At 38.4% G+C, this 26840-nt stretch overlaps 1 protein-coding gene across 2 annotated transcripts in view; it reads right to left on the bottom strand.

Annotated features, from left to right (window-relative positions):
- LOC136881282 (microtubule-associated protein futsch) overlaps nt 1–26840 on the bottom strand; it is a 383949-nt gene that overhangs the window by 101950 nt on the left and 255159 nt on the right. For both annotated transcript variants that reach the window (XM_068225087.1, XM_068225088.1), the window contains 2 exons: nt 15888–16006; nt 6872–11495 (listed from right to left, as the gene is read on the bottom strand). In XM_068225087.1, coding sequence (XP_068081188.1) covers nt 6872–11495; nt 15888–16006 — 4743 coding nt within the window. The remainder of the gene's footprint in view (nt 1–6871; nt 11496–15887; nt 16007–26840) is intronic.

The following is a 26840-nucleotide window of genomic DNA, read 5'->3' as shown; positions in this document are numbered from 1 at the left end:
TGTTTAATAGAGATAAAAAACCATTTTTCACTTCTGTAACATGTTAAGTTTTTTGAGATAAACTGTAAAAATTCTCATTTTAAAATTTCACCCCTTTTGAGTTCCCCTTAAGTGGAGTTTTCAAACACAAATCACCTATGTTTCTTTAGATTTATAGGAGATTACAAACACCCACTTTTTACGTCTGTAACATTTTACGTTTCCAAGATATTCTGTAGATATAGTCTTTCAAAATTTGTCACTCCTGTTTAACCGCCATTAATTGGATTTTCCAAAACTAAAAAATACGTGTTTCTTTATTTTTAAAGGAGATCCCATATACAAATTTTCAGTTCTGTAATATCTTTCGTTTCTGAGATATATGTATCCTCATTAAAGGCATTCAACCCATTTTTCACCCTTTTACACCCCTCCTATTGGGATTTACAGGAAACAAAAAAATACGTTTTCCTTTATTTTTAGAGGAGATTCTAACTACCAATTTTTACATCTGTAAATTTTAAAGTTTTAAGATGTATACACACTCATTTTAAAAAATTTACCCTCCCCCCTTTTTACCCCCCAATATTTGGATTTTCCAAAAACGAAAAAATGCGTGTGTTTATTTATTTTTAAAGGAGATTCTAAATACCAATTTTCACATATATAACCTTTAAAAATTTTGAGATAGATACACTCATTTTAGAATATTACTCCCTTTTCACCCCCCCCCCCCTAAATTGGATTTTCCAGAAACAAAAAATACGTGTTTCTTTATTTTTAACGGAGATCCCAAACACCAATTTTCAGGTCTGTAATATCTTCAGTTTCTGATATATAAGTACCCTCATTAAAGGCATTCAACCACTTTTTAGCCCCTTTTCACTCCTCCTATTGCGATTTTCCGAAAACAAAAAAATACGTGTTCCTTTATTTTTAATGAAGATTCTAAATACCAATTTTTACAGCTGCAAACTTTAAAAGTTTGGAGATATAGATTCACTCATTTTAAAAATTCACCCCCTTTTCACCCTCCCATTAATTGGATTTTACAAAAACAAAAAAATACGTGTTTCTTTATTTTTAAAAGAGATCAAACGTACCAATTTTCAGGTCTGTAATATCTTCAGTTTCTGAGATATAGGTACCGGTATCCTGATTAAAGGCATTCAACCCATTTTCCCCATTTTCACCCTTTTTCACCCCTCCTATTGGGATTTTCTGAAAACAAAAAAATACGTGTTTCCTTATTTTTAAAGACGATTCTAAATACCAATTTTTACATCTGTAAACTTTTAAAGTTTTGAGATATAGAGCAACTCATTTTAAAATTTCACCCCCGTTTTCACACCCTTAGCGAAGGAATATCCCAAAATCCTCTCTTAGCGAGCACCTACGTCTTAATATGAATATATCCCCAAAATTTCATCTCTTTATGTCCAGTAGTTTTGGCTCGGCGATGATGAATCAGTCAGTCAGGACAAGTTATTTTATATATATATAGATATAGATTATTTTTAAAATCCACAGTTTCGTCCTGTAAATATGTCATCTTCAGCTGTAGAAGAACCTGCTTAATAGCAACTGTACAGAATAAATACTACTAAAATTAAAATTAAACAAGAATGCTTTAAAATAAACATGAATGCCACTATTCTAAAAATACTTAAGGTTAAGATATATACATATGGTACAGTTTTGAGGGTTAGAGGACTTTTTCCCTGCCCCCATGATTTCTGCATATTTCAAAAATTATATTTGCTGAGGTTGGATACAATTCTAAGAGCTTATCAAGAATCACTGACATTCTGGTGTCAAGTTCGAATATCTATGTTAAATGCAAATGCTATGTCCAACGGTTTTATGAGATGTTTCAAGGTGCATTGTAGGGCAGCAAATATGTGGAGACGTTGTTTTCATTAGAATAAGAGGTTCAGTAACCTGTTTACAGATACATAGCTTATTCTCAGTCTATATCAATGCTGAAAAACATGCTAGTGAATGCCACTATACTAAAAATACTTATGGTGCAGTTTTGGGGGTTAAAGGGCTTTTATCCTGGCCCCATGATTTCTACATATTTCAAAAATTATATTTGTTGAGGTTGAAATTGGATACAATTCTTAGAGTTTATGAAGAATCACTGACATTCTGGTGTCAGGCTCGGATATCTATTGTTAAAGTATTGATTAGGTGGAGAACTCATCCTTCATACTTGTGTACGCTGTAGTATGTTGAGTTGCTACACCTGATAGGTGCATACTCGCATACTCCGTTGTATGCTGGGTGCTGCACCTGATAGGTGCATACTCACATACTCCGCAGTATGTTGGGTTGCTGCACCTGACAGGTGTATACTCTCATACTCTGTAGTATGTTGGGTTGCTGCACCTGACAGGTGTATACTCTCATACTCTGTAGTATGTTGGGTTGCTGCACTTGACAGGCGCATACTCGCATACTCCATAGTATGTTGGGTTGCTGCACCTGACAGGCATATGCTCGCATACTCCTCAGTATGTTGGGTTGCTGCACCTGACAGGTGCATACTTGCATACTCCATAGTATGTTGGTTTGCTGCTGAGGTGGTTTGGACATGTTCAGCAGATTAAAGAAAAAGACTGCTGAGACAAGCACTGGAAAGACAGAAGACAATGAAGAGAGGACGTGGGAGACCAAGATTATGATGGATGGACTTTGTGAAGAACAGCATAGGACAACAAAATCTGGACTGGAACACAGTGTTGGATGAGGAATGGTGGAGAGACAGGACAAAGTGGAGAGGAACCATTATATGCCCCCACCCAGTGTCAGCTGGAAAAGGGAAACTGGTGCAGATTTTCTTCTGAAGATGCAGAGCAAAGTTATCTGCGAAATATAAAGAATTTCACCTTGTTTCCTTGACATGGCAAAAGTCCGAACGTTTGTTATCACATCTACAATTATGGGCTATGAAAGCATCAATCTAAATGTGAGAGGTGCATATTCCACAGAATGTTAGGTTGCTGCATGTGTCAGGTGGAGTTGTATACAAAGGAAAGCGAATGGAAAGTCACAATATGTATGAAAACTGTAGCATGATTCATTATAACAAATGTTCAAAATAGGTTACATCCTATCCCACACACAATGATACTCTTCTCACTATGTTTTCTTGCACTCTTTTGAACACTGCTGGTGGGATAGCTGCTGTTGCTCTACGAAGTTTATGTACAAGGTTAGCCTTGTTTGCCTATGATGTTGGATAGATACGAACATGCAGATAGTCCCATAAAAAAAGAAAACATCCATGAGGGTTTATTGGGCAATCTTCAAGGTGTTATTTAGTAAACCAAAACAACACAAGACGTTACATATGTAAATTTGTGACATATAAGTAACAATCTAATTTATGCTCAGGTATGCTGTGTATTGGACTAGACTGAATGTTTACACACTGGAGCTGTTTCTACCAATGCACAGAACCCTCAAGTAGTGTTTCATAAAATTGAGTTTTCATTTAGTCTGCAGTCCCTGAAACATTTGGCAACTTCTCCATCTTTACGTTGTTGTGTGTAGCTGTTTAATGCATCACAATGAAATCTCCTACAGTGAACTAAGTACGGGATCTCCCATGTAAACTAAGACCAAATGCATGGTGTTTGTACTCTGCGCTATAGCAGTTGCCTCAGCCGAACTTATGTCGCATGCGGCCACCTTGCTTTAAGCTTGTATAGAGTCTGATATGAAATCTTACCTTATATAAATTATCGTCCTTCCTGGGCTATACAGGCATTGTATTTGGTAACCACATTCTGGCTGACACGAGTGAGTTCTGCCACTGTAATATTTCTGATTTCATTCGTAATGTTTTCTTTCAGTTCCTCCAATGCGTGAGAATTTGTTCGATACACTTTTTCTTTCAGTTTATCCCACAAATAAAAACCACACACTGTTAGATCTGGAGAATGATGGGGAAATAGACCATCCCTTATCACTCTGTCTGTAAACAGTTCCAAGATTATAAAAAGGGAATCTTCTGCTGTATGAGCAGGGGCTGAATCTTGTTGAAACCACACAATTTTTCTTCTTCCATTAACTGATGGAAGAATGGTATCAAAATGTCATCTTAGTACCTGTCTGCATTTACTGTCTTCTCGAGAAAAAAAAAAAAAAAGGCCCAATTATTCATCTTGCACTAACAGCACACCAAACACCAATCTTCCTATCATAATGAGGGACTTCATAAACACTATTATGATTTTCTGCTCACCAATAGCGAGAGTTATGATTGTTCACATGACCATTAAGATGAAACCAGGCCTCATCCAAAAAGAACACAAACTGTGGGTCAAATAAATGATCATTCAATGATGCAAGATACCATTCACAATATCTCACTCTTGTGGCTGGATCAGCAGGTTTTAAACGATGGGCCCGTGTAAACCTGTATGGTTTGATATGCAACAGCTTTGTAGCTCTGTGTGCAGAAGAAACCAAAATACCTATTTGTTGTGCTAATTTTGTGAGTGATTTATTCAGTGACTGTTCAAGATTCACATCAATGTCATCTAGCTTTCCCTCCGTTAAAACTTTGTGTGCACGTGTGCTTTTTATTGAGCAGTGAGGCAGTAGTTTCAAATTTATTTATAATTATGTGAATCTGTGCTCTTGAAGGTGGCACTTCACCAGGAAATTGCTAAACAAATGCATTGAGTACGTGCTGAGCTGACTCGCACTTAAAATAACTTTTACATACAAAAATACGATGTTGTAATGATACTCTCACCATGCTAACAGCTGATGCTTGCAAAATCGAACACGTGCACGCTGCTTGCAAAGTCAAGAACTATGTGCACGCCCCCAATATTGTAACGGAGAGTAAAAACGCTGTTTGGACGGTCTTAGTTTATATTGTATACCCTGTAGACCACACTTCCTACATTCCTACTGCATAGTATGTATCTGAAGCACCTGGTAAATGTATGTATGTATGTATGTATGTATGTATGTATGTATGTATGTATGTATGTATGTATGTATGTATGTATGTATGTATGTATGTATGTATGTATGTATGTATGTATGTATGTATGTATGTATGTATGTATGTATGTATGTATGTATGTATGTATGTATGTATGTATGTATGTATGTATGTATGTATGTATGTATGTATGTATGTATGTATGTATGTATGTATGTATGTATGTATGTATGTATGTATGTATGTATGTATGTATGTATGTATGTATGTATGTATGTATGTATGTATGTATGTATGTATGTATGTATGTATGTATGTATGTATGTATGTATGTATGTATGTATGTATGTATGTATGTATGTATGTATGTATGTATGTATGTATGTATGTATGTATGTATGTATGTATGTATGTATGTATGTATGTATGTATGTATGTATGTATGTATGTATGTATGTATGTATGTATGTATGTATGTATGTATGTATGTATGTATGTATGTATGTATGTATGTATGTATGTATGTATGTATGTATGTATGTATGTATGTATGTATGTATGTATGTATGTATGTATGTATGTATGTATGTATGTATGTATGTATGTATGTATGTATGTATGTATGTATGTATGTATGTATGTATGTATGTATGTATGTATGTATGTATGTATGTATGTATGTATGTATGTATGTATGTATGTATGTATGTATGTATGTATGTATGTATGTATGTATGTATGTATGTATGTATGTATGTATGTATGTATGTATGTATGTATGTATGTATGTATGTATGTATGTATGTATGTATGTATGTATGTATGTATGTATGTATGTATGTATGTATGTATGTATGTATGTATGTATGTATGTATGTATGTATGTATGTATGTATGTATGTATGTATGTATGTATGTATGTATGTATGTATGTATGTATGTATGTATGTATGTATGTATGTATGTATGTATGTATGTATGTATGTATGTATGTATGTATGTATGTATGTATGTATGTATGTATGTATGTATGTATGTATGTATGTATGTATGTATGTATGTATGTATGTATGTATGTATGTATGTATGTATGTATGTATGTATGTATGTATGTATGTATGTATGTATGTATGTATGTATGTATGTATGTATGTATGTATGTATGTATGTATGTATGTATGTATGTATGTATGTATGTATGTATGTATGTATGTATGTATGTATGTATGTATGTATGTATGTATGTATGTATGTATGTATGTATGTATGTATGTATGTATGTATGTATGTATGTATGTATGCATGCATGTAGCAAATATGACAACTTAAGTATGATGCATGATAATATACCATTCTTTTTTTTTGAAAAAGAAGACAATAAACCTGTTCTGAGTTCTTATCCTCCTGCCTTTGATGTCCACATTCAATCACTTGGTTGTTCTCTTTCTCTTACATGTTTACTTTCTAATTTAAGTTAAAGTATGGTTCACAACTGATGTATGACTTAATATCTAATAATAATCTAATATCTATAGTACAGTGTATTTGAATAGTTTAATAACATATTGAAATAAAACCTTTATGTGAAAATAGGAAAATATTACTTTATCTGTGTTACTTTGTTATCTCCTGCATATTACATGGATTTCATTTAGGATTTTACTGTAGTTCAGAGAAATAATAGAAATTATTCAAGCTGTAAGGCAGAGAGAATGAGGAAGACTTGAGGGTAAATTACATAACATGATTTATACATCAGAAAGAACAAATGAGGATCATCTCTAAAACCTTTACTAAACATACACTCAATTAATATACACCACAGCTAGGAGGAAGTTAAGTTTGTTATAGAGTGATACAAGGCAAAACATACATGATGCAATTGTTATTTCTAAAATGTTAGTAACTCTCCATTCTTCAAAGTACCTTTGAAATCCGCTAGCCCCTTTGGTAGGGTGAGTTGTGCTGTGAGACGTTCCACCTCACTGTTATCACTACTGGCAGCACTGACCATGGAATAACTACTGGCTTCAGAACCTGCACCACTCATGCTGGATTGACAGGCTTCACCCTTGCTCGGTGAAGTGGCACCAGAGGTGACAAGAGAGGAGTCTGTCAGTGAAGAAAGTTTATCTTCATATGGGTGTAATGACTTGTTGTTCTTCTCTTCATTCTCCCGCTGAGGAACTTTACAATCCGATGCACTTCCTGGTGTTTTGTTTGCGCTCGTCCTTTGAACCGATATAGGTGACTGCTGTTGAGGAGTAAAAACAGATTGATCTTTTTGTCCTTGCTGCTGTTTGAATGAGGGTGAATGAGCAGGGGATGGAGGAAGGTTAGCGTATACATGAGGAGGAACTGTTTCACTGCCTGTCTTGGTGGCCTCTATAGTTGCAAAATCTCGAGCTCTAATCAATTCATACGTACGGGACCCAATTTTTTGTGCAGACTGCTTGCCAAGAGAAGTAGAACTTGATCCATTTTTCAATACAGTGACTGACATTTCTTCCACAGTAACTGGTAAGACATGAGAATCACTGCTTTGTGTCTTTTTCTCCTCCAATTTCTTTACAACAGAACTTGTTTGCGAGGATGTTGATACTTTCATGGGTCTAGGCATACTTGCTTTCTTTACCTTTGTTTCTTCTTGAATAACTTTCTTTGTGATAAATATTGCCTCAGCAGTATCTTTAATACCATTTTGTACCTTTTGATTGTCACCTGCCTGATCTTTTGAATGTTGCAGTATTTTCTTTATTGCACCATGCTTCTGTCCATTGTCCTTCATGTTCATTTCACTGGTTTCTATATTTGTATCCAAGTAAACACTATTTCTAGCATTTTCTGTTACTTCCTTGCTTCTGTTTAACCTCGGTACATTTTTGGGACGTTTGGGAAGAGAATCTTTCATCTCTTTCAGCATTTCTTTTAATTTCAGCTTCTCATTTTCATCAGTTGGAAGTTTCAGTCCCCCACTGTATATTATTTCAGGTTTTATAGGTAATTTACTGCTAGTTTCAGCAGTAGCTGAAGTTTTGCTGCTTCTTTTAGCAGGTACTGGAGTACCATCACTGGCAGAGGGATCTTCACTTCTTTCTCCAGGCTTATTAAAAAATGCAAGCCTAGCTTTTCGTACTTCATCAATATCAGGCTCTTCCTCTGGGCCACCTTCTTGCTTTTCTCTTTCTTTTTCTGTTGGTTTGATGACAACTTTCTCCTTTTCTTCATCTTTCTTTGTCCTTCCACCTATAAATGTTGATGGTATTAACACAGAAGTCTTTGTCTCCTTTAATTCTATCTTTTCTTGAGTCCATTTTTCATTCACTGAGTTAGTTACTAACTTTCCCTCTGTTTGAACTGTTGCAGTGACCTTAGCAGTAGCTGTAGTTGCACTGCTCTGTGTTGTAACTCCCTTCTTTGCAACAGGAATTATATCAGACTTGACTTTCTCCTCTGTTTCACTGGTTGTAGTCTTTGAACTTCCAGGAAAGTATTTCTTTAATTCCTGCTCCCAGTTTATTGATTCATTGGGAGGTTTAGTCTTTTCCTTCACTTCCTCAGCTTCATCTTTAGCTGGTGCAGTGGTAGGTACTGATTCTCCCTCTACAACTTTAGTATCAGGCACAGATGGCCTCCACCGACCACAAGCATCACACGTCAGCTTCCAGCGAGGATTCTCTAGGGTACACCTTGGGCAAGCCCAGATAGTGATCCGTTTAGATTGGGTTAATTCATCTGGAGTCATACCAGTTGAAGTTGGTGCTTCATCGATCACACTACTCCGTTTGCTTCCTGGATCTATTGTTGAAGCTGGAGTGCTATTTTCTGACTGCTCTGTAATTGTAGGTATGTTTGAGCTAGGGGAAATAAAACGCCGTGATTTGTTCGCCTCATACATAGTTCTCGATTTTGATGACTTCTCTGTTTCATCCTCAACTTCCTCTATTGTAACACCGGATGCTTCTTCATTAGCTGTAGCCAAATGTCTTTTTGGAGTGCCTGGAGAACTGATTGTTGGAGTCTGACAGTTGATCACAACACTTTGGCTTTTCTGTGTAACTTCTTGCACACGTGAATTTCCACTGATCACCACTTTTTCCTCACTAGTTCTTACACTTTCTCCCACATAGGAAAATCTTTTTTCTACCCCTTCCCTACTAAATATACTAGAACCATCTTTAGAGAAAAAAGCAGAGTTCACAGTCACTTTGGTCACATTACTAATTGCATTAAAAAGTGAAATAAGTTCCTTAGCAGAACTACGTTTGGGAACCTCTACATTTTCTGATTCAGGTTCGTTTACCTCTATATCTGCACTAAACCTATTACATCCTGGTACATCAGGATATGAATAAAACTTTGCATCTTGAGCTGCCATGAGAGCCTGCTCACGAGCTTGCTCTTTCTGCAGAATCTCAGCAGCTTCACGATCTAACTCGCTAATATTTGCCAACATTGAAACCTGCGATTTCCTTTTTTCCCCTTCCTTCTTCTTTTCATCACTCTTATCAAGTCTAGAGAATATACTGAATCTACTACTAACGCTGCTAGTACTGTTACCATCACTGGGTATTCCTGTGCTGCCAACTCTTGGAAATCCAACTTCAGGCATCCAGTCTTCTTCCTTCTCTTTTTCTTTCTTCTTCTCTAGGCTCTTAAATATATCTCTTTTAATTCCCCCACCACTTGAATCTTTGGAAGAAAGACTCCTTTTATACCACGGTCTAGGAGAAACTGGTGCTGGTTTCACCTCCATTGCATTAGCTTCTACTTTAGGTAAATCTTTATTAGGTTTCAGGACCCCTCTTTCCAGTTTAAGTGAGTCATTACAAACAACATGTTCCTGAGGTGGCTTCAAACTGGAATGCATTTCTTTTGGAGATGATGGAGGAGATCCCATGCTTCTCCTGTGGGCGTGATTCCTCAGCTTAGCAATATTAGCTATTAAACGGTCCTTTTCTTCTGGAGAAAGTTTATTAGTGCTGGATTTGGAACTTTCGTCTTCTTGCTTACCAGCTTGTGTTTCTTGATCTTTCTTTCTCTTCACCACACTCTCCTTAGGATTCGCATTAATTGCAGGAGGCTGAGGTGCAGGACGTTTCTTCCTTCCAAAGCTAGCGAACTGAGATCGAAATCTATCTAGAGTACTACCGTTTTGTTCTTCTGGATTATTTGCTTGGTTAGGAGGTGGAGGAGCTCTCCGTTTACCTTTCACATGACAGTAAGCACCAGCTTTCTTGTCTTTTGAGGACTCACTAGCTGTTCGTCTGTGACGCAGTTTCTTTACGTTAACCTCATCGTCACCATTGTCCATATTCTGTTTTTCACCCTTCCCCTTGTGTTCCCATGTGTTTGGAAGGCTGTAATCATTGTAATGAGGTCGAGGGAGATCTGGAGGTACTGGGGCTCTACGTTTCTTTCTGCCAAAAGTAGAATTTAAGCTTTCAGGAGAAGAAGTTGGCAAAGGTTTTCCTTCAGCTTTATCAACAGAGGAATTGTTATACTTAAACCTTAACACAGGACTAGCTTCTGGACTGTTTATTCCACTTCTCAATTGAGTATCACTCCCAAAGAGTGAGTATTTCTTTCTGAGTGTGAGATTTTTGTCTAGTTCTCGAATTCTCTCCCTCTGCAATATTCTATCACGGTAAGTACCTGTTTCTGGTCCTGGTGCAATCCACTTCTCTGGTATATTTGCTGAACCATAAGGGCGGTATGCCGCTGGAGACACAAAGGAAAAACTATTCACCGTTGCTGTGCTGAATAAAGTATCTATACTACCACAACTTGAACTTTGAGTTCGAATCAGTCTAACTGACGAAGGTGTCGCTGGAAGAAAGGAACTTTCTACTGGTTCAATAGTCTTGTCATTAAAATCCTCACCATCACTATTTTCATCCTTACTCTTTCTAAACCAGCGTAGGAATGAAAAGAAACCACTTGTACCTTTGTCCCTGCGAGAAGCTGATCCAGTTGGAGTGCTAAGCACGTTTTTTTTCAGTGAGTTACCTTCTGCAATTTCTTCATCTGATGAATCCTGAACATTTTCTTTAAATTCTGTCATTCTTTCAACTTCAACAGCACCATGATTAGGTGTTACATTATTCTGTTCAATGCTTTCTTTATGTTTCTTAATGATCACACTGTAAATATCACTACAGACCTTCTCACTCAATAGTTCTGCCTCATCACACTCACTTTTACAGTCTTGAAAATCAGAAAAATCACAAAAGCCATCCTCCTCTACATCATCATCATCATCATCATCTGCATCAAACCACTGATAATCACTGTAATCTGTTGACTGGCATGTTATATATGTATTTACACTTTTCAAACTTCTCAAACTTTTCAGACTTTTCAAAGAACCATAATAAGGTCGACACTGTTCTTCATTTTGTTCGCACGGTTTATTGTCTGGAAGAGAGTCATCATCACAGTTCACTCCATTCTCCGGCTCCTTTGGCTCTGGTATCACAGCAAGGGTCTGGCTGGCTGATATTTGGAACCGCTTCCGTCTTCTGACTGCGGGCCTTGGCCGATTCACAGGCTGAAAACAGACGACAGCACACGTCAGCATCGTGGCCCAGGTGACACAACACAGGTTAGTAGTGGCAATCCCATGCAGGATGGTTCACTGCACACCAGGCTTCATCACGTTTCTGTTCACAAATATGGCCAACATTCTTATGACTGTATTTGTCAAGTCGTATTATCTCAAGCATTCAAATTCTTCGCAATTCTCATACATCTGTATGTCAGGATATTCACACTTCTCTTGCAAGTAGATAAAAAGCAGGAATGATTAGCAAGGAAGAACATAAAAGAGACTTTTAGTTTATATACATAGGTGTTACAAAAGATTCATAGTTAAGGATAGAGAATATCTCAATACAGATATTGTGATTATCCTGCTTTCCACTGAATAAATATCATTTACATAATTTTGAAAGGATATTATTGGATTTAAAATTCATGGAAGTTATTCTATTATGAAGGCTGATGACAGTTGTATGTATATGGTATGATTATAGTTTTCCATAGTGGAAAAATATTCTTTCATTTTTTTCTATTTCTGCGTTTGAGAACATATGAACTGAATTCTTCCAAAAAATATATTACACTGTACTGAATATCACAAAAAAGGAGTTCATTAGTTTACATTTCTTGAGAACAAGAGGCACAAGAACAGTCAGTAAGAAGACACACACAGAAGAATTGCCTACTGTCATGGAATTAAAGGTACCTAATAATGCAAACTTACCAGGGCAAATAGGAAATGCCAGTAAAAGAAGTACCAGACATGGAAGTATGATATTCAGAGCATCTGAACTAAATGTTAATGTTATTTACAACTAAGACACACAATTTAAAAATAAAAATTGAACTTAAGTCATGTCTAGAGGCACAATGTAGTGAAAATTTTTGCCTAATTGTCATTTAAAAAAAGTTATTTCAGTACATTTTTTGCTATTTTAATTTTATTTTGTCAATAATTTTGCTAAATTTTATTTCCACTTTTCAGCAATAAAAGTGAAACCAAAAGATAGTTAATAGCATATTTTTAGTAAAACATAATTTGATTTTTACATGTGTACAAGAAACATGAGAGTTATACTTCTGCTTAAAATGTATATTTCATATATCAAAGCATGGATATTTGGAAAAATTTCATCCTACGTTCATCAGTCAGTAAAAGAGTTATTTCATTAATTACTTTGCTTAAAGGTAAATAGTTTCATTATTCATCCAAATTTGTAAAATTTTGCAAAATGTTCACAATTTTTTGCTTTGCAAAAAACACATGCCTCTAATCATGTCACATTAAGTCTCAAATGGCAACATGTATCAACCTTTTGCAAACTACTGCAAATGGGTATGATGCTGTTGTAACTTAGTGGTTGAATAAGAACAATACTGGACACTCTGTCAAGCTGATGAGTTTAGTTTTCATCCGTTAGTTTTAATATAGAGTAATTTTTATTAATTTGAAATCGCTCAATATTTATTTTGGTAGTCTATAAGTGTACATTATCACAATAAGAAGGCCTGAAATGGAGAATATTAGTTGAAAATATGTATATCAAATTGAACTGAGCTATTTGAGATTGAGAAGGTGATCGGGGTCAGATAGCGAGAAAGTCTGTACAAAAATCAGTCTGCAGTGATAAGAATCAAAAGCTATGAAAAAGAACCAGCAATCCAGAGAGAAGTGAGGCAAGGCTGCAGTTTTTCTACTCTCCTTTTCAATATTTGCATAGAAGAACCAGTAAAGGAAATCAAAGAGGAATTTGGAAAAGGAATCACAATCCAAGAAGAGGAAATCATAACCCTGAGATTTGCTGATGATATTGTTATTTTATCTGAGCCTGCAGAAGAAGTCTTAAAGGAAGTGGATGTGTATTGTTACTTGTGTAGTAGAATAATTTATGATGGAAAAAGTAAGGAGGACATAAAATGCAGACTAGCACAAGCAATGAAGGCATTTCTTAAGAAAAGAAATTTGCTCACTTTGAACATTGATACAGGAATTAGAAAGATGTTTTTGAAGACTTTTGTCTGGAGCATGGTATTGTATGGAAGTGAAACATGGATGATAACTAGCTCGGAAAGAAAAAGAATAGAAGCTTTTGAAATGTGGTGTTACAGCAGAATGCTGAAGGTGAGATGGGTAGATAGAATCACGAATGAAGAGATACTGAATTGAATTAGTGAGAGGAGAACAATTTGATGAAATTTGGCCAGAAGAAGAGAGAGAGAATGATTAGACACATCTTAAGACACTCAGGACTAGTTCAGTTAGCTTTTAAGGGAAGTGTAGATGGTAAAAACATCAGGGACAGAACAAAGTATGAATTTGATAAACAAATTAGAGTAGATGTAGGATGTAATAGTTATGTGGAAATGAAAAGCTTAGCGCATAATAGGGTAGTGTGGAGGGCCGCATCAAACCAGAGTATGGACTGATGACACAAACAATAAGACATATCTATCAAACTACATATCAAAAAGTAAGGTTCTTGTAAGTAGTGACAATGAAATTTTTATTGAAATGTATCTCAAGAGTGTCTTTTTTTTGTACAGTTTTCATAGGGAGAGAATGTTCTAGTTTTGATAAACATAATGGCATTCTTGGAAATTATTGTTATTATCAGTAGAAATGAAAGTGTTAAGCACCATACCTCACAGGATAGCTTTCAGTGGTGTCACTAATTTTAGACCACGGCTGTACCCACGCTACCTTGTTTGCAAATCACATCACCAAAACAAATACCCCTGGCCTGAGAGATGGCATCACCGTCTAGGAGGTCCTCCATACCCTGTCAGGGCATGGAATGAAAACTTTAATCAACCAAATTGATTGATTGATTGATTGATTGATTGATTGATTGATTGATTGATTGATTGATTGATTGATTGATTGATTGATTGATTGATTGATTGATTGATTGATTGATTGATTGAAGGTCATCTATGAAGATGTATAGCTTGTCCTTGTCCTTTTCACATTTATCCTAGACTTCTTTCTTTTTTTTTTTTGTTAGTCCTTCTATTCACATTTTCATGAAATTGTGATTGTTCATTTTTTTATGTTCACATCCTCCATCTTTGATGATCTAGGTACAAAATACTAATAACATACTTTCTCTAGAGTTTATACACTTGGCTACAGAATATGTTGACAGCCATTTAAATTCATAATCAACATTTCCATTGCTAGGGTTTCCCAGTTATTCTATCTTCTTCCCAGTGTCCCTAGAATACTAATTTGGGATGCATAATTGTCCCTATTTTTTGCCATATCAGTAACAGGGAATTTCTTCAGTGAATGCAAACACCCCAAACCATACTTGAAAAAAAAACACACTTATGCAATTCCAGCTAACGAAACAAATACAGTATAAGAATATTCTACATGAATACTCAATTGACAGAAGAATCAGATTGGGATTGGAAACACTGGAAGTATTAGTGTGCAGAGCTTTATCAGTCAGTATCAAAAGATATACAACTTAAGAAAAAACATGAGCACAGATTCGATTCTGCACATATGTCAAATGCCTGATGTAGTATCTGTAATAATTAGTAATGTACTGTAACCAACAATTGTCTGGCTCTTTGATTGAATGGTCAGCGCAGTGGTCTTGGGTTGAGAGGGTCCCAGGTATAATTCTCGGCCAGGTCGGGAATTTGAATCTTAAACACTTAATTCCCTAGGCTAAGAGACTGGGGTATTTGTGATCTCCCCAACATTCCTGCAAATCATACATCACACACAGTACTATCCTCTACAACAACAAGCAGTGTCCTATACACGGTAGATGCCAACCACCCTCATTGGATGGTCTGCCTTACAAGGGCTGTACCAGGCCAGCAATAGCCACATGAAATTAATTATTAACAATTGTATTTTTACATGACTCGTGACTCGAGAAAAAAAAACATTTCCATTTTCTGAAATAGAAATTCTGGTCACTCTCTCTCACCATCTGTGTATGACTTTTTCCATTCTTGAAAAAGAAAAAGATAACAGCAGTAACAATTATCTGAAGAACTTAGATGCTGAACTGAACTCTTTTTAGCTCATGAGCTACTAGTGTATCAGTTTCATAGTTCTGTTCTCTCCACCAGAGGCACTGGTGTTCCCAGTATTAAAACTGAGAACACTGCATAGAACTTTCTCAGTGCACCATTGTCCTCTGATATGCTGACATGAACAACAACAAGACATGCTATGGATATTTCTGTTGTCAAAAATTCATCAGCCTTGTCGAGGATCAAACTAGAAGTTAAATCTGACTATTCAGCCACCAATACCAGCTTACTCTAGCAAACAAAATTCTTTTTTACACCTTCAGTGTGAAGGAAGCAGTACAGGTACAAATTTTGTTATGAAACTACAAGAATAAAAGTTTGGTACTATCAACATTGGCAGACTCACCTTCCTGGCCGGTGGCTGTGGAGGGGCCTCGGTTGCACGGCCCGGAGCCCGATGTCGTGCCGGAGGTTGAGGACAGGGCTGTTCATCACTCTGCGGGACATGCCAAGTGGTGCTGTCAGCTGATGAAGCAAAAGAAATGCTCTGTGAGTGAAATATGAAAAATCATAATAAAGTAATAGGAAAGTAACATATAGGTTTGTCCAATTTTGTAACAGTTTTTACCTTTCTTTCATAAAGACACTTGAGACTTGCATTCAATAGATATGTATAAGAAACACTAGGATTGTTGAAGAACATTTAGAAATTTTGGTTTTGAATGTGCTTTGATAACACAGTAGAATAAAATGGAACATCATGTTGACACGCAGCCTGTCTAAATACCCTCAAATGATAAATGTCTGCACATAGTTACTGAGGTAAAATTATTACCAAGGGGAATGGCCAGGTATGCTAATGTGCTACGGCTATGGAGCCAAGCTCTGCATTCAGGAGACGCGTGGGTTCAAACTCCACCATCAGCTGTTCTGAGAATGGTTTTCTGTGGTTTGCCATTTTCACTTCAAGGCCAATGCTGGGATAGATCCTATTCATAGCCCACAGCCAATTCTTTCCAACTCCTTATGCAATTTCATTCACCTTAATTAATTTCATCTTCATTAGCTTTTCAACTGAGGTTGGTGTCAGGAAGGGCATCCGGCCGTAAAAACATGTCACATAAATTTAAGAAACAGGACTACAGTGTAGATATTATTATTATTATTATTATTATTATTATTATTATTATTATTATTATTATTATTATTATTATTATTATTATTATTATTATTATTATTATTATTATTATTATTATTATTACACAGATATTTACATCATATAAGACACTCCTTTACTCAGTGCAAAGATTGTTCTTCAATTACTGTACTACAAGCAGGCATTCTTAGATTTATGCATGGATGTTATTACTGGAAAGACAAACCTTTTAGTTTTCAGCATGCACATTTCTCTTAGGTGGAAGGACTATAGATTATCTCCTTCCACAGTTTTATTTTCTTTTTTCTTTCTTTCTTTCGTTCTTTGCACTCAACAGGCAAAGTGTGTCAACATAATTTTCAACATCCAGCTTCTGTATTATCGTCATTTATCCATCCATCCATCCATCCATCCATCCATCCATCCATACATACATACATACATACATACATACATACATACATACATACATACATACATACATACATTATCATTATAGACTGTTATGCCTTTCAGCATTTATCCATATTAAGAACAAATTAATTGCAAATAATTACTGTAGTATGAGAGATGTGGAGATAAATTTATAGGCTTCTGACATACACAAATCTCTTGGGGAGGAGGGCAATAGCATAAAGTCCTTTGGTTATTTTTTAAAATTGTAAATTAAATAGAAAATGAACTGTTCAATGTTGATGATGACTATTATGATAGGAATTATAACAGTTGTTCAATTGAAACATAGGCAGAACTGACAACACTGCAAATAACTGATAGGACAGCCAAGAGGTGGCAGCACTGTGTGGTCTGGTGATTGAAGTAACAACTCAGAATGTGGTCTGTCTGAGATACATGACAGCTATGTAAAGAAAATATTTGAAGCAACATTTGTGTTTAATGATGATGTTTGAATGAATATAACGTGACATGATTCACTTCTTAAGCAAAGAAGGTGCTCTGATTGGGAAAACTGTCACAAAATGTTCTTGTCCCCATGGTAATGCACGTCAATGGAACAATGGGCAGTTGAGGTGGATGCACAGTCGGCTTTGGCCATAACGGTGGTCATGGCTGGACTGTGGCTCAACAGCTCTGCATTCTGACTGATGAACCGAGTAGAGTAGGCTTTGGCTTATGGGTGACCATTGCTCTACCGTGGGTCTACAGCTCTGCATTCAGGAAGAGGGGAGAGGCTGGTCTCTACTGTTGGCTGTTCTGAGAATGGTTTTCCATTTTCCTGAATTAAGGTGAATGCCGGGACAGTTTCTAGCCTATCCCCCTCACCTTCTCCGAACATCACCTTCTCTACTCCAAATTTTCTTGGTCTGAGAGAAGATGTCACCTTCTAAGAGGTCTGCCATACCCCTTTCAGGTACGGAATGAAAACTTTTTGTAGTAGTGCCTGTTGTCCAGGGGTTGTATGGATCACATGCCTTACATTCAAGATCTCTCTCCTTGCGACAGTCGTGCCTTTGGTCTGCTGAAGAACACCCTGATCAAGTCGTTCCATATGCTGTGGAAGAGTGGTTCAACCAAAAAGCAGCGTCTGTCATTGTGGAGGGTTTAGAGAATCTCGTTCAGTGTTGTGACAGGTGCCTGAACATCAGTAGACTCTTTCAAACTATCATCAGTATGTTGTCGTTTTGATACAGTGTATGCTGGCCAATACATATAATGTAAGTTTCCAGAATGAATGAAAATCCACAGCCTGTTTCCAGTCATTCGACCGGGTCAGTAATGGAATGAATGAAGCCCCCATCTAGTGGCGAGGATGGTAATTGTGCCGGTTGCCGAAGCCTGTCGCACTCCTCTGGGGCAATGATTAATGAATGACAGATGAAATTAAATGATATTGGAGAGTGTTGCTGGAATGAAAAATGACAGGGAAAACCGTAGTACCCGGAGAAAAACATTTCTCGCCTCCGCTTTGTCCAGCACAAACCTCACATGAAGTGACTGGGATTTGAACCATGGAACCCAGCGATGAGAGGCCAGCGCGCTGCCACCTGAGCTCCTTAAGTTTCTAGACACCAGTCTATTTTTCAAGGCAATCTTCAGTACAGTAACTCTCTTACAGGACAGCAACACTTGTTGTTTTGCACCGAGCTTGATAGCTGCAGTCGCTTAAGTGTGGCCAGTATCCAGTATTCGGGAGATAGTGGGTTTGAACCACACTGTCCGCAGCCCTGAAGATGGTTTTCCGTGGTTTACCATTTTCACACCAGGTAAATGCTGGGGTTGTACGTTAATTAAGGCCATGGTCGCTTCCTTCCCAGTCCTAGCCCTTTCCTGTCCCATCGTCGCCATAAGACCTATCTGTGTCGGTGCGACGTAAAGCCAATAGCAAAAAAGTAAATAAATAAATTGATGTTTCGTCTTCATTATCAGTACTGACAACATGTTCAAAATTACAAAATGGGGTATAGAAAACACATCAGAGCACTCAAACATAAAACAAAATCTGGATTTTGGAAAGGAACAAACAAGAGCCAAATCAAGTCATACTGTATTTGGAAAGACACTTTATAATAGGTGAACACAATGACAGGTCAGTCTGGAAAGAGGGAATGACAGAAAAAGGAGACAAGGACAAACATGACAATACAAAAGGACAAGGACAATATCCACATCTTCAAATACTGGGTGGGTAAAATAAAACTGGCTCGGAAAATATTTACAATAGGCCTGACGCGGGATTGACCCTTGTTAATGAAATGTTTGTCAGGCCAGGTTTTCATCAGGATCTCCTGCTGATGTGACAACATCCATAAAATCAGGTTATATACTCGTACATTTGTACAATAGTGTAATGAAATCATGTGCTCACATTTAGGCTTATAGCTCCAGAACTAAAGATCTGATCCAGATTATTGAGGTACCATTTGACTGGAGATGTGGGACATGAAAGAAAATATGTCACTTGGTGGGCCTGTTGAAAATGCAGGACAGATGTTCAAAAAGTGATGATGTTGAAGTATAGCCTACTGTATGATTTGTGGTTAATAACTCTGAAACCAAAAGACATACGAAGGTATTTAAGATGTTTAAAGATACCCTAGAGAATTTGATACCCAACATTTGTATAAAAAGCTGGTCTGGATCCGAAAATAAAAACACTGGAAGGGAGGGATCTGAAGTTAGAATTCATTTTTTGAAAATTCGGCAATCTGACTATCTAAATATCAATTCCGGCCCCGCATGTGGGGTACCATTACAAATCTCTTTCTGAACCCGAGATGGTGGTACCACTACGGTTACCCTATGAGCCTTAGGGACAAAGTTACATGAGGTTTTAAAATAAATTTCCCAATTTGCTTCATGTGGGCTTCTGGCTGTAAATTCCCACCTATCATCCACCTGAGTACCATTGCAGTAGACTTAAGACAATTAAGGCAGAAGTAATATGGTTTACAAAATTTTGAAAAAGATCAGATGTTATGAAATATATTATGCTTGGCTCTATTAATAGCTATCCGTGTCTCCAGGTGACCAGGCAGGTAAGTTACTGTAATTCGCAATAAATATCTCGGTAACATAAAAGCAGTAGAGATAAAATCAGTTAATCAGTTTTCATTTATTTATGTAATGACTTGACACCTGCAAAGTGTTTAATTTTGCCAGGCTGAATAGCTCAGGCGGTAGAGTGCTGGCCTTCTGAAAACAACTTAGCAGGTTCGACCTTGGCTCAGCCACGTGATATTTGAAGTTGCTCAAATACATCAGCCACATGTCGGTATATTTACTGTCACGTGAAACAACTCATGTGGGAGAAATTCCTGGCACATCGGCATCTCCGAAAACCATAAAAATAGTTAGTAGGACGTAAAATAAGTAACATTATTATCTGTTTACTTTAACCCGGTTAGACTTGCGTCGGGCGACGTTGTCACGAAACTCCAGCCGGACAGTCCCTTAGCTATCCCCACCCTTATCTTTTTCCATCATTTTCATTCATGCCTGATGGACAAGATCATTAAGGGTACAAGGTTCAAATCCCATCAGTCGAAAAACAGAAGGCACCATCAGAATGTTGGCCGGCAGGGTAGGAGAGATGGTGGTACACTAGACTGTGTGCCAAAAGCCTGGATTAAATTCCAAACCTCTCCGCAGGGCTCATATGGAGTGATTCGTCCGTCAGATGGAGATGTAAAACCTTGAGCAGACCCCTTGGTGCTACTCCACAGAACTAGCTTATTTGCTGGCACCGGGTTTCACCTTCTCCCGTCCTACAATCACATATATCATGCGTCCGACTCGTTGGCTGAACGGTCAGCGTACTGGCCTTCAGTTCAGAGGGTCCCGGGTTCGATTCCCAGCCGGGTCGGGGATTTTAACCTTAATTGGTTAATTCCAATGGCACGGGGGCTGGGTGTATGTGTTGTCTTCATTATCATTTCATCCTCATCACGACAAGCAGGTCGCCTACAGGAGTCAAATAGAAAGACCTACACCTGGCGAGCCGAATCGTTCTGGGATATCCCGGCACTAAAAGCCAAACGACATTTCATTTTCATATATCATGTCATTCGTCTCATTAACTCTTCTGATGCGGTTGACTTCAGAAAGGGCAACCGGTCGTAAACATTTGCTATGAAGATTCATCCCACTTCATACCCGACCCCGTAAAGAAACGGGACAAGGGTTGGACATACATACATACATACATACATACATACATACATACATACATACATACATACGTACATACATACATAGATACATTTTCATTCCTGCACTGTTCCAAAAACATTCATTAGTATTCGTCACGGAGGTGTCGTTCCTACACTTCGATGCTAGTCCTGCACTTCCAGCACTTAAGTGTCCGGCTCCATGCCTAAACGGTTAGCATGCTGGCCTTTGGTCCAGAAGCAGGGGCGTAGCCGGGGGGAGGCTAACCCCCAGTAGCCCCCCCCCCCCCCATATAATTTTTACAAAAAGAAAATATACAGAAACTGGCAATAAACAATAAACTAAATAAAAATTGAGGGACGTTTATTGTAGGATCAACAGATCTTTAATTCACTTGTATCAGTGTCCTTGTAATGACAAGTCACTCATGCATCTTCATTGTGTTCTACCATCATTTTGTAACTACAACTACCTCTCCCTCCTTCCCCCCCCCCCCGCAATCGGCCGATCCTGGCTACGCTGCTGTACCAGAAGGGTCCCGCGTTTGAATGCCGGCAGGGTTGTGGATTTTAATTCTTCTGGCTCGGGGTCTGGGTGTTTGTGCCATCTCCATCATTATAATTCATCCTAAGTAGGGCCTCATCCTCAGAGATGCGCAGGTCGCCTACGGGAGTCAAATCAAAAGACCAGCACCTGGCGAGCCGAACATGTCCTCGGACACTTCCGGCGCTAAAAGCCATACGCCATTTCATTTCTAAAGACCTTTACCATACCGCTCCGGAGGCCACATGCCATCAGGTCACTGTTAAAACCAAAATCTGTACTGTCAATTTAAGTGCGTTTTGAAACGATAATTTTTTTAAAAAATTTCATCTTGGAACACTATTTAAACTAATTCGAGGAACTGAATAACTGATCGACGACACAACGGTACCAACTAAAACGTACACATTTCTTCCATATTTGATTTTGCATGTTGTTTGTTGTTTGCCTACCCCTCAGTCTCCGTTTCTTAATACAGGGTCGGGGAGATGACGTGAGATGAATTTATATGAAATGTTTTTACGACTGGATTGATTTTGCATGTATTATATAAAAATAGTAAAATATATCATCTACCTTGAAGACAAAAATGGTACAGAAAGAAGTGAGACTCTCCTGCCAATACCGACGAGCGATTGCTATTGTCAGACTGAACATACGTTTTTCCCGTCTTGTTATGGTTTAAGAAAAGACTAGGTAAACAATTGATTGGGAATCTGCTGACTGGGAGCCCTAAATGTAGATCGGTGGTGACTGACTGGCTGACTGAGTGAGTGACTGTGGTAAGTTTTTTTATGCTCTCTGAGCGAATTTCGACACAACTTAAGTTTTTTTGGGATTTTGGTTCAATACCATACAATAACACTCCCACCAAAGGAACAATATTACACTGCTTACCCTCCCTCAGAATCAGCGAGGGATCCCACCTCTACCGCCTCAAGGACAGTGTCCTGGAGCTTCAGACTCCGGGTCGGGGATACAACTGGGGAGGATGACCAGTACCTTGCCCAGGTGGCCAGACCTGCTATGCTGAACAGGGGCCTTGCGGGGGGATGGGAAGATTGGAAGGGGTAGACAAGGAAGAGGGAAGGAAGCGGCCGTGGCTTTAAGTTAGGTACCATCCCGGCATTTGCCTAGAGAATAAGTGGGAAACCACGGAAAACCACTTCCAGGATGGCTGAGGTGGGAATCGAACCCACTTCTATTCAGTTGAACTCCCGAGGCTGAATGGACCCCGTTCTAGCCCTCATACCACTTTTCAAATTTTGTGGCAGAGCCGGTAACCGAACCCGGGCCTCCGGGGGTGGCAGCTAATCACACTAACCACTACACCACAGAGGCGGACAATATTACACATTACACATTAAATAGTACTTGACTACGCACTAAGAAACTAACAGACACTAAAGAGACTGCCAGACTGACGAATGTGCGCGGCAAGCGAGTGAATCATACCTCTTTGGAAAAACTATACCCCTGTTACCTTTCCTCACAGCACATGCAAGGTCTCCATTACTTGCTGTGGCGCTATACAAATCAGTTAGTTGGCTGCAACGAACGACATTTTGTACGTATTTTCGCTAATACAGTAATTGTGTTAATAAATAAAGAAAATAAAGGAAAGAATTAGCTCATAAGACAAAACAGGGCTTGCACAAATGTTTTCTAAATCAATTCCTAGTTTCAACCGGCTAAAATGGAATAAAAATGTAATGTTTTTTCAACAAAGTGGGGCAGTTGCCCCCCCCCCCCCTCCCCCGCTTTTACCTCACAATAGCTGCTACTGACCAACTTGATGCTGTATTCTATATAGGCCTACACAATGCTTAGCCTAAATTAGCAATTGAAATTGCGAACATCGATTAATTATTTAGAAGCAAGCTTGTAGTTTTACGTGACTGTTGATACCGTGATTATAGCGGACGTCAGTTTTCACTTCAAAAATTCCACAAGGACCACTTGGTGGTAAACCAATGATTGCGTCACTCGATTTATCACACACCGATCGCCTATTTAACTTTGCCGATAGAAAGGTCCCGTTTTTTTCTATTTAAATATCTAGCAACAGCAACATTTACTGAAATTGGTCCTTGTTTATCAAAAGGAAATACTGTATTGTGGAATTCCTAATATCCAGTGGCAATAAGACAAAAATAACATAGCCTTGGAAATAATATTAATACAATTAGAAAATGCCTTTGCTGGCGGGACCTAGTGTTTACACTGCACTAAGTCTTCTGGTATGGGCTAGAGCAATTTTTTTTTTTTTTTTTTTTTTTTTTTTTTTTTTTTTTTTTTACTTTCATTGATCTGTCTCTGTCTTATCCTTGGCTTTGACAAAATGAAAGTGACTGAGGTATGAGCGATGCTAGTAATGCCATTCCTTACGCAGCCAGTCCCTGCTATGAATGGTGTGAAACTGTTGCTCATGGGGTCGGTTGGTGCATGCATTTCCGTGCGCTTGGCAGACTGATATGTAATAGCAACTTCTGGCTCGGTGAGGAAAGCAACGGGAAATTACCTCACTCCTCATTTCCCTAGTACGCCTCTTCAGTGATGCCTAGGCCATCTATGACATCTCATGGCGGAACTGTTGAGGATCCAACCAGCCTTCGGGCTGATGAATAAACACACACAATTAGAAAAAGTGTGAAGGAAAAGGCCAGCCTCTGTGAGAAATCTAAAAGATTCTGGTAGCCTACGCTTAAAAAAAATCACATATACTGCCAGAAAATTTGAAATACAAGTGTTTAGAACGAGGCTAGCGAGTAGTCTTTATTCAGTGGGTGGTGGGTTGTTCTGCTCGCTTATTAACTGGAATGTCAAAGGCATTTATTTCTGAGTAGCCTACGTGTGTACTGGTGTGTACACAATCAAACACAAAGAACCATTTAATACTAAGTGTGGCTGGCAATCACAGGAAGGGATCAATGGAACTTCTACAGCTGCTACAGATGAGGTTTCATTCACAGATGGTGTTCTAACCAGCCATTATAAATGTGTTTGACTTTTGTGTGTGTTAAATGAGTAGCTGCCATATGCCGAGAGATACCAAACAAAACTGGCGGTTCATCGACATACATACACCCTTGTACCCGACAGTGTGAGTCACATTCTAATACCGTGATCATTTTTAGCAGGAAGAGACAGGTTTCTCGTACGACCGTCATTCCTTTCTTGCCTTCACACATCCATATGTTGCTCGCATAACGATGTAGCTCTTTATATTAACTGCAACGTTTATAAACTCACGAAGTTTCTAGTCATAGACCTACTGCCAAAAACATGGCCCATGAATGAGAATTGAATCGTTGATAGCAGTGCTATAGTTGAGGAGGGGAGGGCGAGGGGTACGCCTGATACGCCGTACCGGCATAAATAAAAAACACGCGGTTAGCGTACCTACTGGCAAAAAATTATAGAATTTAAAATAGTAAAATGCCCCTTTCATGTTTATTTTACAGGCAGATGTAAGGATACACAGTAGTAGTAATGCGCATCAATGTCTTTCTACTGCGTATCTTTATATCTGCCTGTAAAATACAATGTATCCGTTCGAGTTCTTGTTATCTTATTTTTAGGCCATCTTGTATTAAGATTTTAAAACATTACACTTTATTCCCTTCGTTGGTCCTACTCATTGGCTGAATGGTCAGCGCTGAGGCCTTCGGTTCAGAGGGTCCCGGGTTCGCTTCCCGGCCGGATCGGGGATTTTAATCGCGTCTGATTAATTCTTCTGGCCTGGGGACCGGGTGTTTGTGTTTGTCACAACACTTCCCCCTTCATATTCAGGCAACACACTACACTACCACCACATAAACACGCATTAGTGATTACATCCCTCCATATAGGGTTGGCGTCAGGAAGGGCATCCGGCCATAAAAACAGGGCCAAGTCCACATGTGTGACACAGTTCTCACCCGCGACCCCACAGATGTGGGAAAAGCGGTGGAAGAATAAGAATAATAATGAGAAGAAGAACATTCCTTTCTTTGAAATACTTGTCACTTGTTTGCTTTTCTTGAAAAATGGACAGCCATTTTAGAAGTTGCTGTATTGTGATTAACTTACTTAATTTCAAAATGTCGTGGCTAGTACGAACTACAGTAGCAGTTCACACTAAACTTGTGATGCAGCGCCTCGAGAATTCCACTGCAGTGATTCGCTTATTTCAAACATCATGAAGGCGCTGTGCTGTCAGTTTGCTCGAAGAGGAATGAACTCATCGTTGTTACCAATACAGCAATTTGAAGTTAAATCTAAACCTTCTGAAGAATTATTTAGTCATAGAATGTATCGGAAAATCTTGTTCCACTTGCTTAGGCGTGAATTTCTCGCAGTATCATCCTTGTCAAGGTAGTACTACTATGTGTGGAACATTTCTCACTCTCACTTAAGATAATAATCACCACCACCACTGACAATAACTCGACACGGCCCAAGCTGGAAGAAATATTAAACACACACATCAAAAATATTATGAATCGCCTGTGCATGACATACACACATTCCTCGTCGTCCTTTGAACTGTCTAAACATGTAAACAAACTTCCGCATAGCCCCATCTATCGCAAGCATACCCATTTCGTTGAATTTCGGTGTACCTTCGTTCAAACAACCGTGTAGGGCTTTTCTAATCAGTGCACGGACGTTCTGCGATGGCAAGACGACGGATATCAATGTTTGATTGCACACTGATTGTTGCTTTATGTCAATAAGAACTGTCAACAAGAGAGGTTGAGCCTCCGTGGCTCAGGCGGCAGCGCGCCGGCCTCTCACCGTTGGATACCGTGTGAGAATTTTGCTGGACAAAGTGGAGGCGGGTCAGGTAGGTTTTTCTCCGGGAACTCCGGTTTTCCCTGTCATCTTTAATTCCAGTAACACTCTCCATTAACATTTCATTTCATCTGTCAGTCAGTCAGTCAGGGCAGTGTTATCGGACCTTTATGTTTTCTTATATATATAAATGATATGAGTAAAGGAGTGGAATCGGAGGTAAGGCTTTTTGCGGATGATGTTATTCTGTATAGA

Source organism: Anabrus simplex, chromosome 1 (assembly GCF_040414725.1).
Source record: "Anabrus simplex isolate iqAnaSimp1 chromosome 1, ASM4041472v1, whole genome shotgun sequence".
NCBI lineage: Eukaryota > Metazoa > Arthropoda > Insecta > Orthoptera > Tettigoniidae > Anabrus > Anabrus simplex.
This window is presented reverse-complemented; position numbering and strand designations above follow the sequence as displayed.